Raw genomic sequence first — 17,621 nt, 5'->3', positions numbered from 1 at the left:
TTTCATTAGCGAAACATGTAGCATCTGCTAAGCAGCTCAAATCATCAGATCCACATACATGTTTAACTTTGATATCCACATTAGCACAGCTGGCTCTCGCTTCAAGCCATTTATTCCCTTATGAGATATTTGTACAGTAATGCAGTAAAAGTTAGATTAATAACATCAATGCTACCACATCGCAGATATTAAATGGCAGTGTGCTGAATAGGTCAGCATCATGAAAGATCATGTTCATATCTTGAACCCCCCCCATTGCATCTCTCTGGTTAGTTTGTTCATTGAAAATAAAACTAAGATTAAACTAAGTAAATACATTTTTTTTTAATGCAATGTGTAACTTTCCCTTTCTTCATAATCAATTGTCGCCAATCAAAAGTTTAAAAGCGACTTCTAAGCGAAAAAAACAACAACAAATGTTTCATTGCATCTCATAAAAAATTTTTTTTTATTAAATGTGTTACTTTCCGTTTCTACTGAGTTTTCAAGCGATTTCTAAGTGAAAATAGTTTCTTCAAGCATGTTCCCCCAGTGCATCTCTCTGGTTGGTTTGTTTATGGAGTTGATATGAGCTGAATTAACATGCATTAACAGTGAAGAGAGCTGGTCCAGATATTTACTCTCCGTCAGAAGTGCAAACACGGTTATGGAGATGGAAGTTGTGTCCATGCAGCGGCGCTCCGTCTAAATTGTTTGATATACTTTAAAAAGCTCTTAGTACTGATGACATTCCATTCAAAGCAGTTTTCCTTTTATCCCGGTGCCGTGTTCAGTCACTCAACCTCTTTTTTGCTCCTCCCGTTCCTCTATCACTCTTTCTGCCCCTCCAGCCCATCTCTCTCCATCTCTTTTCTCTGACAGTCTCTCTCTCTCTCTCTCTAATGAAAAAGGATCTCTCCAGCTCGCTCTACTCAAGACGGAAGATGAAACCTAATGGCTTCTCTTCTCTTCTCTTCTGGAGACGGAATATATGCACTGATCCCCTGATGGCAGAGATTCATTTCATCAGCAAAGGCTTCTGTGTGCGATAAAGCCCGTCCCATAAACAACACCGAACACCCCTAAACAAAATGGACCGGTCTTGTTTGCATTGAATTTTGCGGATGTAAACACTCAACAGCTCAACAGCGCAATGCATTGTTCGGGTTTTTTTGGGGTTTTTTTTGCTGTTCAATTTAATCATAAACTATAGGAGACAATAAACACATATGCAAAACATAAGCACTTTCAAATGTGCATAAAGATTATCCCCAGCTAACGTTTCTCTCAAAGTTACAAACAAACGTTCTTCAAGTAACGTTGATAGAATGTTTGCTCAGAGATATCTGGTCTTTAATAACATTATTTTCCTGAAACATTTCAGTTGGGTGTTTTTTTAGTTTTTTTTTTATCTTACTAATTGTTTGAAAATGTTCAAATTCAGAATGTTCATATTCAAAAGTAAAGTTTGCAAAATGATAAAATGGAATGTTCCCTGAACGTTCGCATAACTGACATTTTTAAAACATTTAAAAAACCATTAGCTGTCACCAGCAGAATTTCAAAAACATTGACTGTATTCCAATCGACCTTTCGCGGGGAGTTTGATTGACAGGCGATCTGACCAATCAAAATCCGTCATCCGCCCAATCCGCCATTTTTGTCCGACGAAGCAGTCAGGAGAGTTAGTAGATTAACGTTGGAGGCTTTGAACTTGAACGGTGTGTACTGACGTCTTTCCGCGGTTAAAACAACATTCCTTCTGATGTTCATTCATGTTTATTTGATGCTATAAATGAACTAGAAGGAAGAGATGATCGGTTCACGAGCAGCTTTAACTGAGCGATCTGTCAGACACACTAAAGAGACACAAAACGCTATTTATTGTTAAATTTCTTTTTTTTTAAATGACCAAATTTGAAAGTTGAGACTTTGGCGTGAGAGAGGCGTGGCTTGTCAGACATAGCAACAGTAACTAAAGGGGGCGGGTCTTTGCGAACGGTCAATTGGTTGGAGAAACAAACAGTCCCACCCAAACGAAGGCCATTGCTTGAGTCATGGTTGCATTAGTAGTGAAACACTCGAAATACTGCTTTTGTGAAGCTTTGAAACCTTTGCGAATCATTTGATTCGAATCAGTGATTCGGAGTTACATCATAACTGATCTGTGTGAACTCATGAACCAGTTTCTATAAGGTTTTTACCACAACAACAAACTTTACGCAACTTTAATGACACATTTGTAGAATAAAACGAAAGTTAATAGTCTGTTATGGGCATGATTAACCAAGAATTTAATCAGATAACATACAGACAACTTCACATTTAATGGTATTAGACCATTTGTTAATTGCATTTTAAAAGATTACACTATTAATAAAACATTTCAATTGGCTTGTAAAAGATGCTTTTATGCATTGCATTGCATTTACACGTTTACAAGTTGAATCATTTTAAAATGTCTCAACTTTTTGAAGTGGTTATGATGCAACAAAGCTGGATTTACTGAAATCATGTGACTTTAGCAGTTTGATACGTGCACCGAATCACTGGTTCAAATAATTGATTCGCAAAGGCAATTGGTTCAATGCTTCGAAAATCTTTTTTCCTCCCATCACTAAACATGTCAAACAAAACAAGAAAGGATCAATGTTACCTTCAAATGTTCATGCGATTAAACCGAATGTGTTGTTGATGATGCTAAGCTATTTAACTGTTATTTGAATTCTGCAATAGCGCCTCTTGTGGAAAGACTGAGAATGCAACCAGTGCCATCGATCTACCAAACAGGACCGAATCAGCCATCTAAAATTTCATTTCACCAAACTCAGATGGAGGCAAAGGTCATAAAAGGTCAATGTAAAACATGAAATGTTATCAGCATCACAGTGAATAGGGCACATTACACATCTCCCGTTTATACGCCGCACAGAGCTTAGCTTTTCAAAAAAAAATGATTGGTTTTATCATTGTAACTGTGGGCATATAAAACTTAATGAACGCCTCGACCGGAAACAACCAGAAATTTTAGTGCACAAATAGTACAGAACATAATTGCTACGTGGTTAAGTTTGCTTGAGGAAGAAATGGGAATAAAATGGCAGTCCATCACGGCTGGTGTCATTAAGTGGAGATTTATTGACTAGCTCACTCTATATTCACTCGCTCGATGGGTGTCAATATAGAAATGGGATCTCGAAAATGAAAGAATGGTTGATTTAATGCATTGTGGTTGCTAAAGAAATTGCATGCATAGATTCATACGGCTGCAGAACGTCTGTCATCCATTTTGTGCTGGAGCCTGATGTCCATTTTAAGTGGCTTCTTTTGTAGAGAGCCATTAGAAGAATGACCAGAAAAGTTGAATTTAAACTCGCCACTGGATTCCAGTTTTAAATCTGCGTTTTAGAATCAAGAAGACTGAAATGTTATATAAAGCCCTGTTATATAAAAGAGGACACTGTGTTTTGTTTAAAAGCTTAGAGGTGAATCTCACAAAAATCTGTCCTGTGATATTTTAGTATTTTTTATATACTCTTATAATATTTATTCATATTTTGAAATAGCTTTTATTTTTATATTTTCACTTATATTTTCACTTTATACTTTATTATATATATATATATATATATATATACACAGACATATATATTTATATATTAGTGCTGTCAAAATTGATTAATTGCTACTAATTACATCTAACATAAAAGTTTGTTAATATATAATATATTTGTTAATATATAACAATTATATACAAATAATTACAAACATAATTTACATAATTTATGTAAGTAGCAATTAATTAATAGATTTTACAGCACTAATATATATATACAATATATACTATATATATATATACACACACACACATAAATATATTTTATTATAGTTTCTTTCCATTTTATTTAATGTTTTAATATACATATACATAGTATATGTTTGTATATATATATATATATATATATATATATATATATATATATATATTAGGGCTGTCAAATCTAAAAAAATTCTATAATTGTATTTTGCACTGTTTAAGAATGAGATTCGCTCTTATAGAAATTATATAATTATGTACATATAATTACAAATGTTTATGTTAGATGCGATTAGTAGCGATTAATAGATTAACTGCTGTCAGATCTAAAAAATGGAACATAATTGTATTTTGCAGTGTTTAAGAATGAGATTGACTCTTATAGAAGAATTCCAGAGTTGTTTCCGAGCTGTCCTGTACATTTCTTTGCTTTATGAGGGAGTTTCCACAGATGGCAGGTTTGACGACTCTCCTGATATTTCTTTATGGCCCTCAGAGTCCGTGTTAAGCAACAAAACAGCAAGTAATGAGCTCTGGATATGAGGAGGAGGAGAAGAGCGTAATGGACGAACAAAGAAGCCACTGACAGAGAGAAATGCCACTGATGAATTTACCCACAAACCCTCAGTGACACTGCTGACTCTGACATCATCTCTCGCTCTTAAACGCAATTAGAGAATCGTTAGTCGAGGCGAAGGCCTGATGTGGTCAGTTAGCTGATGATCAGTGGTCTGTGGGTCAGAAAGCAGCGACATTCATTCACGAGGAGACCTGTCACTCAAACAAACACAGAACAATCCTGCCATTCAACTACAGCAGCCAATCACATCAGCCGAAAATCTGCATTTACATAAACGATTAGTGAATTATGTAACCGTATGGATTCATAAATCACAGCAAACTGAAGATGCACGAGCTTTACTGTCCACCAGAATTTCTCCTGGAAATACCAAATATGGAGCTTAAGATGCCTTTTTAATTATGCAAAACCTCATCTGCATATCATTTGCATATGCATCTGGTGATTCTACATTTCAAATGCATGCAAAACAATTAGGACAAGATACAGACTAACAATTTTCTTAATTAGTATTTTCTGCTCTAAATGCATATTATAAATGATATAATTTATGCATAAATAATATAACATTTTTGTTTTACATAAAATATAAAGTTATATTCATTCTTTTATTATTTAATTATCAATAATTATGAAATATTAACAATTTCTGCTAAATTAATAAATGTAAATTTAACAACTATGTACATTAACTGAGCTAAAGACGTCAAATTTATGATACATGGTAAATTTTAAGTTAATAGAGAAATAGAAAGTTAATAGAGAGTCCTTGACTAGAAAATAGACACAATAATTCCAAACAATGCTATTGTTATGCTTGCATAATGCACACACAAATGTCAGAGTTTAATTAAATGGACCTATTTTTATTGATCATTTTCAGTACTGATTAAAATATTATTTTCTTAGTCTTAGTCTCCGTCTTAGATCTAGATCTCACTGCAGTGCATTATGGGATTGCCCGATCCACAAAGGATTAATGTGATGCTGTATCTTCTAAATCCAGGTAATTAGTTTGTAACAGCCTGTGCGTCGGGAGCGAACCCATGATGCTTGTAGTCTGTGTGGGCAGCGCACTAGGCCTGGATCTCACTGCAGTGCATTGTGGGATTGCACCGGGACTCACCGAGGGCATCTGGCTGGACAGCAGGTGCCCGTCCTGCGCGAGCATGTTGGACATCATGAGCGCCGGCAGCTCGGAGTACGAGTACGGGTTGATCAGGCCGTTGTGAGGGATGGAGTGACACAGGTAACTGGACTCGGGGTCCATCAGGTGCAGCAGGTGAGGCTCGGGGTGATTCGGGGGGGTTATCGGGGGGATCTCGTAGTCCTCGTCTCCCCCCCCTCCACCGTTCCCGCTCCCCCCTCCGTGTCCTGAGTAATTCTGCTGCGGGAACAAACAGAGAATCAGGACATCTTTATATCAGGATCGTTGAGTGGCGCTTGCTTGTCAGATTGAATAGCATCAAAATATAATTAAATAATACAATTTGATTAAATAAATTGCAACTTCCGTTCAAACTAAATAAATCAATACAATAAAACATGTTGAAATACAACAAATAAAAATAAACCTTAAAAATAAAATAAAAACTTTTTTTAATAAATGTATGAACTTATAAATACACATAAAATAAATTCAATCTAAATAATGTCAATTCAAATTGAATAAAATAATATAATAAAATAAATTGCAACTTAAATAAAATAATAAAATAAAAATGTATGTTTAAATACAATTTATATATATAAAAAATCAAATCAAATAATAAAATATAACTTTCATTCAAATAAAAAAAATTAATTAGTTTTTTTTATTGAATTAATTCTATTTCTATTTTTAAGTTTTATTTGTATTTTATTAATTTTATTTTACATAAGTTGTAATTTTTTTTATTTGTGCATAAGTTGTATTTTGTTCAAATACAACAAATACAATACAAATATAACTAAATACTAAAATAAAATAGTAAAATAAAATAAAAATAAAATAAAATATTTTCAAATATGATTAATAAAACCAAATAAAAGAAACCCCATTTAAAAAAAGTCTGATCAATCCCAAACCTTTCTGTGAGTATGAACAGCAGTCGACATGATGCTTGCCGAGAGGCATAAACACAATTATATAAATATTATGCAGTTAAACAAGTAAAAATCACATTTTTGGACGCGTATAACTTGGCAGCTTCCGATTTGGCTTTATGGAAAGTTGCTGGAAATACGGCATCATCACAATCAACTTTTGGAAGCGCAGACCATGTTTTCATAGCGCTAAAGTTTGCGATTGGCCACACGTCCATATCAATACTCATGCCTCTCGTCAGCCGCGTCAATCTAACTCTGAATGCAACTTTACATTCAGAGAGAGAGGGAGAGAGAGAGAGAGAGGAGAGAGAGAGAGAGTGAGAGAGAGAGAGAGTGTGAGAGAGAGAGAGAGAGAGTGAGAGAGAGAGAGAGAGAGGGAGAGAGAGAGAGTGAGAGAGAGAGAGAGAGAGAGAGAGAGAGAGAGAGAGAGAGAGAGAGAGAGAGAGAGAGAGAGAGAGAGAGAGAGAGAGAGAGAGAGAGAGAGAGAGAGAGAGAGAGAGTATTCAAGAGGGAATGAAAAGCAATTCTGTAGGAGGCGATCTGACTGGAGCCCCGTCCATAATAACTGAGTCAAATTAATCATCAGAAATAATATTCCGCTGTCAACCATTCAAGAGCTTTTTTAATAGAATTTTTATGATTCATGTCTGCCCGTATACATCAAACAGTCAGTTCTGCAACATTTCAGAAATCAATTCAATATCATCTTTGTGTTGCCAGTCATCTTCGCCTGGAGAACGGCCATTTATCTTGCAAACAAATACTTTTAGCAAATGCGCGGCCGTGGAAGAGTGAGAGACAAGGATTGTGGGACCTCAGATTTCACCTTGCCTCGGTGCATTACTCAAATCACAAACTTCTCCTAAATACATCATCTGTCCGAGCGTCTCCGCAAGGCTGAAGCGCTAAACGGTATTTTAAGAAAGAGACTTGCTCACTCAGAAGAACATTTTCATTCCTTACAGATTACTCTTTCATTGCTCATGAGACTCAACCATATAACGCTACTGTATCTTTATTTGAAACATGAAAACATGAATATCTACAATAAACAATAAATAATGAACATGATCTGATAAACCTGTCAATCTCCTCCAGTGCTTCTGTCCCTGATCAACAGTTTACACTGTTTTAGCGAGTAAAAGTCTTTCAGTTTAATAGTAGAAACGTCCTTCAGCTCGAGCTTCACGAGTCTTTATGATCCGAAACGTAACTTTGATATTTGATATTATCAAATGGACTGAAGCAACTTCGGTTTTCTTGAGTATCCAGACATCATTTATTAGAAAAATCACGAGTATCAAATATGATCATCAGGCTTTTGAGGAAGGTTTCTCAATCATCATTGTATTGCATTGCATTTTAAAACTTTGATCATAAAACTAAGCATTTAAATATCATCTTACTAAGACATATTACCGGCAGATATTGATATTTTTATGCATTTTTCTGCATATTTTGAGCCTCTGAATAAAACTGAGTTGTTTTCTCACTATATCAGACTATATGAGCCATAAAAGCATGAAAAATCACAGTTTGAGACATTACAGTCTTTCTCTGAGGAGAACAATCTGCCGATTATTTGGTTGAAGATGTAACCCGGATAAGGAAAGAGATCTCAGTGGTGATTCTGGCTCAGAGATGAGCAGATATTCAGCGTAACACGTCTGAGGTCGCTCTCGTCTCGCTGTGAACATGCGCTCGTGTTGCCGGGGCTGGATATTAATCTTCCATATACTTCTGCAGGCCTTTGAAGACAGATGTCTTTGTGGGCTTCAGGCCTCCCCTGTTATTGTCCGCTCTAATGGATGTGAAAATGAACATTTCCTGAGATTCAATTTCCCTCATAATTGTTGGAAGGAAACTAAATTGTGTGTTGTAAACAGTGGGGCGAGCAGCTATTGTGTGAAGAGAGACTGCCGTCGAGTCCTCAGGAGAATTCTCCAACAGAACCTCTTTAAACGTGGGATGAGATGAACCTTCGTCAGTGTCAGCTGATGCAGAACCATCGGGAAAAACTGATGACATACAAATCGGAAAAACTACTCTGATCGTGCCGGATGGTAATATCGTGGTACTTTGATATTGTACACCTTAGAAACAAAACAACATGCTGTGGCCATACAGTAATTGGTACTTTAAATAATTAATATACTGCAGTCAGTGTGCAAAACAATTAAATAAAAATACCACATTAATACAATGTTACACAAAATATCACTATGGCACCATACATATGCCAAAAATACCACAGTAATACTATCGCAAATTCATGGTATGTGTCTGAAAAAATATGGTACAACCATGTTAAATTACCAAAATACCACAGTACTACCACAGTTCACATCAAACTTACCACAGTAATATCATGGTACATGTTCAAAGCCATGTGGTGCATGTCTAAAATGCTGTGGTAGTACAATGGTAAATGTCAAAATGCCACAGTAATACCATTGTAAATGTCCAAAATACCACAGCAATACTATGGTACACACCCAAAACGCCACGATAATATCATGGTGCGTGTCCAAAATACTATGGTAAAACCATGGTACACATCTAAGACGCCACAGTGATACCATGGCCCAAAATACCATGGTAATTACATGTAATATGTCCAAAAAATCACAGTAATACCACGGTATACATCCCAAATACTATGGTAATACCAATATACTGTCCAAAGGATAATACAGTGGCACGTTTAAAATACTATGTTAATACCATTGTACATGTCCAAAATACTATGGTAAAACCATGGTACAGGTACACATCCAAAATACCACAGTAATACCATTGTAAATGTCCAAAATACCACAGCAATACTATTGTACACATCCAAAATGCCACGATAATATCATGGTGCATGTCCAAAATACTATGGTAAAACCATAGTACACATCTAAGACGCCACAGTGAAACCATTCCCCAAAATACCATGGTAATTACATGTAATATGTCCAAAAAACACAGTAATACCATGGTACACATCCAAAATACTATGGTTATACCACTATACTGTACAAAGGATAATATTGAGGCGCATGTTTAAAATACCATGGTAATACCATTGTACATGTCCAAAACAATGTAATACTATTACTATACTATCGCACTGCTAAGGCTTCCTGTCAAATCCAAGATGGCAGCTTGTCTCTCTGTCTGTGATTGATATTTGTTTGTTTATGGGAAAATAGCAAATTGATCATTTTATGAGCTTTTCTATAATATAACTATAATGTAGAGTCGGTATTTGTCATATTCGATGGTTGTTTTATGACACAAATCCGCATAGTTTAAGTCGGGTCTCACATTCTCAGTGTACCGGCATTGTGCTAATCCTAGCAGTGCCGTCTGCAAACACACGGTATCCATAAAATCCCAGTCTGAACCACCAAGCTGGCACGGAAATCTACCTGGAACTATGGTACACATCCAAAACGGCAAGAAAATATTATGGTGCACATCCAGAAATACCACAAAAATAACACAGTAAACGTACATGTCCAAAATACCATGATAGTGCCATGGTGCCCTCTAAAATACGAAGGTAATACCAATGTTCACGTCCAAAGGATAATACTGTGTTGCATGTTTAAAATAGCTTGATAATACTATGGTACACATCTAAAATACCACAGTAATAATATCATGGTGCACATGCAAAACACCATGGAAAGTGCCCAAATAACCACAGTACTTTCTGTCTTAAGTCTACCACATTCATACCACATGGTACTACCAGGGTTCTTTGGCCATGGTACATTACTGTAAGGAACGGAGCGTGCGCAGATGTTTTAAATCTGCTGTAATGTGGGGAGATCTGCTGATGAAACTCCATTACCTGAAGCTCATTGAGAGCGGCTGACTCATCACACTTCTCCTGCGCATGAAAGGCCACGCTCATCAAATCCCTCCACGTCATGCTGATTTTAAGGATAAATGCTAACAATGGACTCAGTGAATGTTTTGTGGTGAAACCAGGAGGGGACGGGACGTTTGTCAAAAGCAGCGGAACGTCCTTGACGATAAAATGTAAATCTCAAGGTGGTGCCACGTCGAACGGTTCGGAAAAATGCATAATTCATCCGCCTCACTTCAGGATGTGATTATATGTATTACACATTTAATGCATGTAGAGGCTGCTCTTCAAAGGTTCATCCCAACAGTCAAAGGAGTTGGTAATAAGACAAATGTTTGTTTTTTTCCTCTTTGTTTGCCACTTTTTCCATTTTCCTGCTCCTCCTCAATCTCTCCATCCAATTTTCAAGGATATTAGAACTCAATTTGGATGCAAGATGGTGTGTGCATTGAGTTTGAGGGTTTCAATTTGTAGCTTTCATTAAGCGAAGAGCGGACGCCACTTTGAAAGCAACGCTATCAAATTCCTGAGAATATTGACGACGCTCAAAAACATTTGGTCGCTGGAAAGTCGACTCAAACGCACACATTTGTACATGCGATCGAATGCAAACGCACTCAAACCAAACGCCTTCTGTTTTCATAAACAGATGAACGGCTAGTTGGCGTAAATGATGGGATAATGAAAAGAGAAGAGTTTTTTCTCAGGTTGGGAAGGCGTCCAACTATCTCTGGCATCAATTTAAAGCCATTGTATGCTGTTGGGCTGATTAGAAATCCAACATATGAGTGTGCGAGCTTCAGTCTTAACACAACAGATGCCATTCAGACATAAATCTATTTCGATCTGGCTTATTAAGACCATTATATTTCCACAACTACACTTTTACATGTTCTGATGCATGTGCAAAACCCAATCGCACGACACTGAAGGGCATCTAGATACGGCTCGGGATTTTATTCACATTTTATCATCCAGAAGGTGAAATTCATGCATCTGATCTCTTAAATCAGAAAAGCCTAACCCTGTTGTGTGAGTAATGCAGTGATGCAGTTCAGGTCTCTGAAACCAGAGCACACAGTAGTTAAAGGAGGCAAACTTTCTATAGAGAAATGATGGAGTGCTTTGAATGTTATATTAATATTCACGTTTATTAAAACTAAAAATGAGCAGCGCGCAGCTTCACCTGTTACGTAAAATAATATATCTGAATTAGTAAAATGTCTCGGAGGAACACTTACTCAAGTGCAAATAATAAAACTCTGAAAGTTTCTTGTTTGGCGAGGCAAATGTAATGTGCTCGTGTGTTTAAAAGCATAATGACAGATTTTTCTAATAAGCATTTTTTCTGTAGACCTCCAGCGACATGCGGTGATGGATGCCTGAGTGATCTAACCTAAAACACATCCCCCACAAACCCGACACCGACAGACAAAGAAAGACATCTATCAGATTCCCATTCACTCTGTGTGCGCGCGTGTGTGTGTGTGTGCGCGTGTGTGTGTGTGTGTGTGTGTGTGGAGGGGTGGCTTTATCAAAGACGATGTTTTTGGAGCGTCATCTGTTTTTATTTGGCTGACGGACAGCAGCACCATCATAAATTATCCGAAGACCAGACACACAAAGTGACATACAACCGTTCCCAGAAGTGAGCTGAAAATGACAAAACCTCCTTTTGAAAGCATAATCAGAGGAAAAAAATATTTATAAATGCAGTAAATAATGATTGAAATGTAACGTGTTATTTAGGGTTCAAGGGTTAGTTCACCCAAAAATAAAAATTCTTTCATTAATTACTCACCCTCATGTCGGTCCAAACCCGTAAGACTTTCGTTCATCTTTTAAAGACAAATGAAGATATTTTTATTGAAATCTGAGAGCTTTCTGTCCCTCCATTGACAGTCTACGCAACTACTACTTAAGTTCATAAAGAGATCGTAAAACTAATCCACATATTAGTTAGTCGCTTTATATGATGAACAGATTGAATTTAGGCTTTTATTCACATATGTAAAATTTGATCAGCAGCGAACATAAACAGAAGCTCAACCGAACAAGAATGAACCTCATTGGTTCTTGCAGAAGCTCAAACGTGATGAGTAACACGAGAATGAACCTCATTGGTTCTTGCTGAAGCTCAAACGTGATGCGTAACACGAGAATGAACCTCATTGGTTCTTGCTGAAGCTCAAACGTGATGCGTAACACGAGAATGAACCTCATTGGTTCTTGCTGAAGCTCAAACGTGATGCGTAACACGAGAATGAACCTCATTGGTTCTTGCTGAAGCTCAAACGTGATGCGTAACACGCGAATTACCCTCATTGGTTCTTGCTGAAGCTCAAACATGATGCGTAACACGAGAATGACCCTCATTGGTTCTTGCTGAAGCTCAAACATGATGCGTAACACGAGAATGAACCTCATTGGTTCTCGCACGTCAAGCGAACATGCTTGAGCTTCCTTTTATCATTACGGATGTTTGCATTGATGAATGTTTATACGTGAATAAAAGCCTAAATTCAATCTGTTCATCATATAAAGTGAACGAGTCTCGTTAGAAAATTTTGACTAAAATTCATATGAATTAGTTTTACAATCTCTTTATGAACTTTTTGAAGAGTCAAAGTAGTAGTTGCGTAGACTGTCAATGGAGGGACAGAAATCTCTCAGATTTCATTATAAATATCTTAATTTGTGTTTCAAAGATGAACGAAAGTCTTACGGGTTTGGAACGACATGAGGGAGAGTAATTAATGACAGATAGTTTGAGAGAACTATCCCGTTTAGCTTGTAATAGTTAGTGGTGTTTGCGAAGTGAAGTATCTAAACTCGTTTCACTTGAGAAACCACACTAGTCAATCATCCAGAACACCCTGAAAACCAAATAGCAATTTTTGCACGAGCCCCACTCACATTTTCTTCAGAAAATCGAAAGATATAATCATCATGAGCTTTATTTATTTATGTCTATATGTGCTCATTTAGACAGGCATGTACAAACCAGCAGCTTTTACAGCAGTGGATTGGATTATGGGCGTCTGCAGATAGAGATAATTAATAAATATCCGGCTAAATGGAACCTAATTGCAACAGTCACACACACAGTCTTATTCACCCATAAATAAAGTGAATGTGCAGCCTACATACCATCTGCTCCAGTCTACATTATTCGGAGAGCATGTGGACGAGGCGAAACATTTAACCTTCAATGTGTTCACTCAAACACCATATGCTCAAGCGCCAATTTACAGTCTGAAATATCCAGAAATCTTTACGTTCTCATCAGCCGAGTCAATTTTCCACAGTTCAACAGCACTTGAAGGAAAAGTCTAGTAAAAAATACTTTTCTTTTGTGCCTCACTGTCGTCATCTCCTGTATGTGTGTGCATGAACACACACACACCGTTCTCAACAATATCATATCAGTCTGGTCGCACAAAGCAGGACAGAGGAGTCGCATTACTGTAACACAACACCTGGACTAACCGTTAGGATTGGGAATCCAGAACCGGATCATTTCAAGAAGATACTGTATTAAGTACTTTACTTTTGGTTTTCTTTTGTAACACGCTGATGCAAACAAAATACCATACCACACTAAGACATGCGATATAACTATCAGAGGCGAGTAGCTTGTTATTTTCTGCCAGCTGTACATGTGAATCGACTCAATGTTTTAATTAAAAACTCATTTTTCATGCCATATGTGTCATTTCTCCACAATTGCATATACAATTTACTTCTGATTTTGTTTATTGTTCTTATTCTTATAGGTACTATTGAATATTACATTTTTATTTTTAAACGTGCTCAATGAGACCAAAAACTTGCATTAAGAAAGAAGACACATTTACGGTCAGGTCAGTAAGATAAAAAAAAAAAAAAAAAAAAAAAATATATATATATATATATATATATATATATATATATATACACTTTTATTCTGCAAGGATGAATTGAATTGATCATAAGTGACAGTAAAAACATTTATATTGTTATTTCTACTATTTCAAGAAAATTATGTTCTTTTGAACTTGGCATTTACTACTGTTTTCAACATTTATAATAATCATAAATGTTTCTTGAGCAGCAAATCATAATATTAGAATTATTTCTGAAGGATCATGTGACACAAGTCTGAAAATTCAGCTTTGATCACAGGAATAAATTACACTTTACTATATATTCACATAGAAAACAGCTATTTTGAATCATAATAATATATCACAATTTTGACTGTATTTTTGGATTAAATAAATGCAGCCTTGGTGAGCAGAAGAGACTTCTATCAAAAGCATTAAGAAATCTGACCGAAGGTTTTTCGGTCTCGTCTTTTTGATTGACAGCTTGTGTTTGCTCAACTTTGGTGTGGCATAATTTTTCATTAAACATAAGACTGTTCAGTGAGGCGTGGATTATAATGAGTCGACAGGAAGGATCAATAAATGAAAACAGAACCTGTCAGGTGTTCATGCTGTGTCTTTGTCAATATCAAAAAAAACTGATATGATTCATTTTTAACAACTATAAATAGTAAGATGATCCGATCATCGTGAAAAGGGGAATGACACAGTCTCGCTCTGTCATTGCACTTCATTTGAGCATTATGTGAATTCTGGGAAATCTCAGGTCATTATTACTGCACACTGGACTGGAAGAGAAACGCTACGTGAATGTTAGAGACAGAACGAGAATCAAACTAATGATGAACACACAGGTCAGAGCGACAGACATGGAGACCAAGCTGCTTCGTGATGTGACATCAGCCAGATCTCCAGCTGAAATATATACATGATGTGTCTGTGTGTGTCTTACGGCACAGCGCTCAGTGATAACTGCACACGGCGTGTGATTGCTGTAGAAATTGGGTTTAGAAAGGATCATTAATTGCTGATCAAATCAAAAACTAGTGAGCTGACTACCTAGAGAGTATTTTAAAGGATATAAATGGATATATCCATGTCTTTCTTTCTTCAGTCGAAAAGAAATGAAGGTTTTTGAGGAAAACATTCCAGGATTTTTCTACACAGAATGGACTTCAATGGCAACCAACTATACCAATGTTCAAAGAAGGTTCAAATGTCCGTCTCAATGCAGCTTCAAAGTCTCGACACGATCCCAGTCCAGAAATAAGGGTCTTATCTAGCGAAACGGTCTGTCATTTTCTAAATTAAAAAAAATACAAATATACTTTTTAACCACAAATGCCCGTCTTGTACCATCTCTGAAATGCGCCACGTATTACGTCATCACGTTGGAAAGGTAAAAAAAAAAAAAATAATGTAATAATAATAAATTAAAATAAAGATGTCGGACGATTTTGAAGTTGGAGGAGAAAATGAGATGGAGTTTTTCGCCCTTCCCAACCTTTCTGAACCGGAGTACACAGATAAATAACTAAGATAGATGACGTGATGCGTGACCTTTCCAACGTGATGACGCAATGCGTGGCACATCTCAGAGATGGTACAAGACGGGCATTTGTGGTTAAAAAGTATATATATATATAATGTTATTTAGAAAATGACCGATCGTTTCGTTGGATAAGACTCTTATTTCTCGACTGGGATCGTGTGGAGACTTTGAAGCTGCATTGAGACGGACATTTGAACCTTCTTTGAACATTGATATAGTTGGTTGCCATTGAAGTCCATTATATGTAGAAAAATCCTGGATGGTTTTCCTCAAAAACCTTAATTTCTTTTCGACTGAAGAAAGAAAGACATGGATATCCTGGATGACATCGGGGTGAGTAAATGACCAGCAATTTGAAAGTGAACTAATCCTTTAAGGCAGTGTTGTTTTAGGATCACTGATATACTATTATAGTTTTGGTTTTGAATTCGAGAAGGTAAGTAACAACATTATGCTTCTTAGATGAAGTCAGGATCAAAAATTCACTGATGCGCTCAGCAGACTTCGACTCTTTACAGTTTTATCTGCCATCTCAACAACATTTCAGGTCAAGTCAGCAGTCTGACAATACAAATGTCACTTTAGCAATGTCGTCTCAGACACAAGCACACTGTTTAACAGCAGAGGATCGCGTAAAGCCTCAGCTATCACGTGAGGACGTATTCAGTTGATCAAAAGTGACATTTATAATGTTACAAAAAATGAAATTTCAAATAAATGCTGTTCTTTTGAACTTTCTATTCATCAAAGAAACCTGCAAAATAAAATATATTAATCATAAATAATCATATTAGAATGATTTCTGAAGGATCATGTGACACTGAAGACTGGAGTAATGATGCTGAAAATGCAGCTTTGATCACAGGAATAAAACCTATTTTAAATCATAATAATATATCAACATTTTTAATGTATTTATGATCAAATAAATGCAGCCTTGGTGAGCATAAGAGACTTTTATTGCATATAATTTATATATGCAGTATATCTAGTACATATCATTTATATATGCAGGATCAAAACTATCTTCAGATAACGCAATCTAAAGTATTAATGACATTTGAAAGGAAAATGCCAAGTTTTCTGATGAAATGATACACCAAGATCACTGAGACTTCTTGAAATCCTTCGAAAATGAAGTTTCGTGTTGTTTTGCACATGGAAAATGTTGATCTTTTCCTTCTGATCTTAATCTGAAAGAGCGACTAATGGCTAAAGTGTTGTGTGGGGTATTAAGAAAAATAGAACAAAATGAATAAACATAAAGCACACAAGATATAAGCAGTTATGCTTTAAACACTTCCACTATATACACATATGATATCAAGGATGATATCAAAGGACTTCACTCACGGCACACATGAAGGATATCAGAGGACTTGGCAACACCAGCAACTTGAATAAACACTCGGACACATTTGTTAACAGTTCTGTGTCAGAGAAATATTCCAAACAGACTGATGGGCTGAGTCTAATGAAAGTACACGTCTAACACATAATTCAGCCCTAAAATTAAAAGAAACAAGCAAGAAATCACATTTTGCATAAAGCAAATAAAGCCTACGTTTAGACTTTTTGCATTGTAATATTGTTCTCATGATAACTGAACACATTTTCCCCCCAAATGACCATTATTGTAATGCATCCAGGTGTTTTGCTTTTGAATTCTCATGATGCTCAGAAATGAAAAATTATTTAAATCAGCATAAATTGCATTTTTAGCAAAATGCGTTTTTTTTTTTTCTTAAAATGTAAAAGCATTATAATAAATACTACTACCACAATGCATGTGACCGGTGGACCACAGGGGAAAAACAATGCCGAATGCGAATAATAAAATGCAACTAATATTGCATTACAGTAATTAGAGTTTGAGG

At 36.2% G+C, this 17,621-nt stretch overlaps 1 protein-coding gene across 7 annotated transcripts in view; it reads right to left on the bottom strand.

Moving 5' to 3' along the window:
- The window catches only part of tox2 (TOX high mobility group box family member 2), a 135,745-nt gene that overhangs the window by 46,916 nt on the left and 71,208 nt on the right, over positions 1 to 17,621 (bottom strand). For 4 of the 7 annotated variants that reach the window (XM_082136414.1, XM_082136416.1, XM_082136419.1 and 1 more), the window contains one exon: positions 5,503 to 5,763. In XM_082136414.1, coding sequence (XP_081992540.1) covers positions 5,503 to 5,763 — 261 coding nt within the window. The remainder of the gene's footprint in view (positions 1 to 5,502; positions 5,764 to 17,621) is intronic. The other 3 variants (XM_082136415.1, XM_082136417.1, XM_082136420.1) reach the window with 1 other exon arrangement.

This window comes from Leuciscus leuciscus, assembly GCF_965113295.1.
Source record: "Leuciscus leuciscus genome assembly, chromosome: 14".
Taxonomy (NCBI): Eukaryota; Metazoa; Chordata; class Actinopteri; order Cypriniformes; family Leuciscidae; genus Leuciscus; species Leuciscus leuciscus.
Note: the sequence above shows the minus strand (reverse complement) of the source record. Positions and strands in the feature narration are given on the sequence as shown.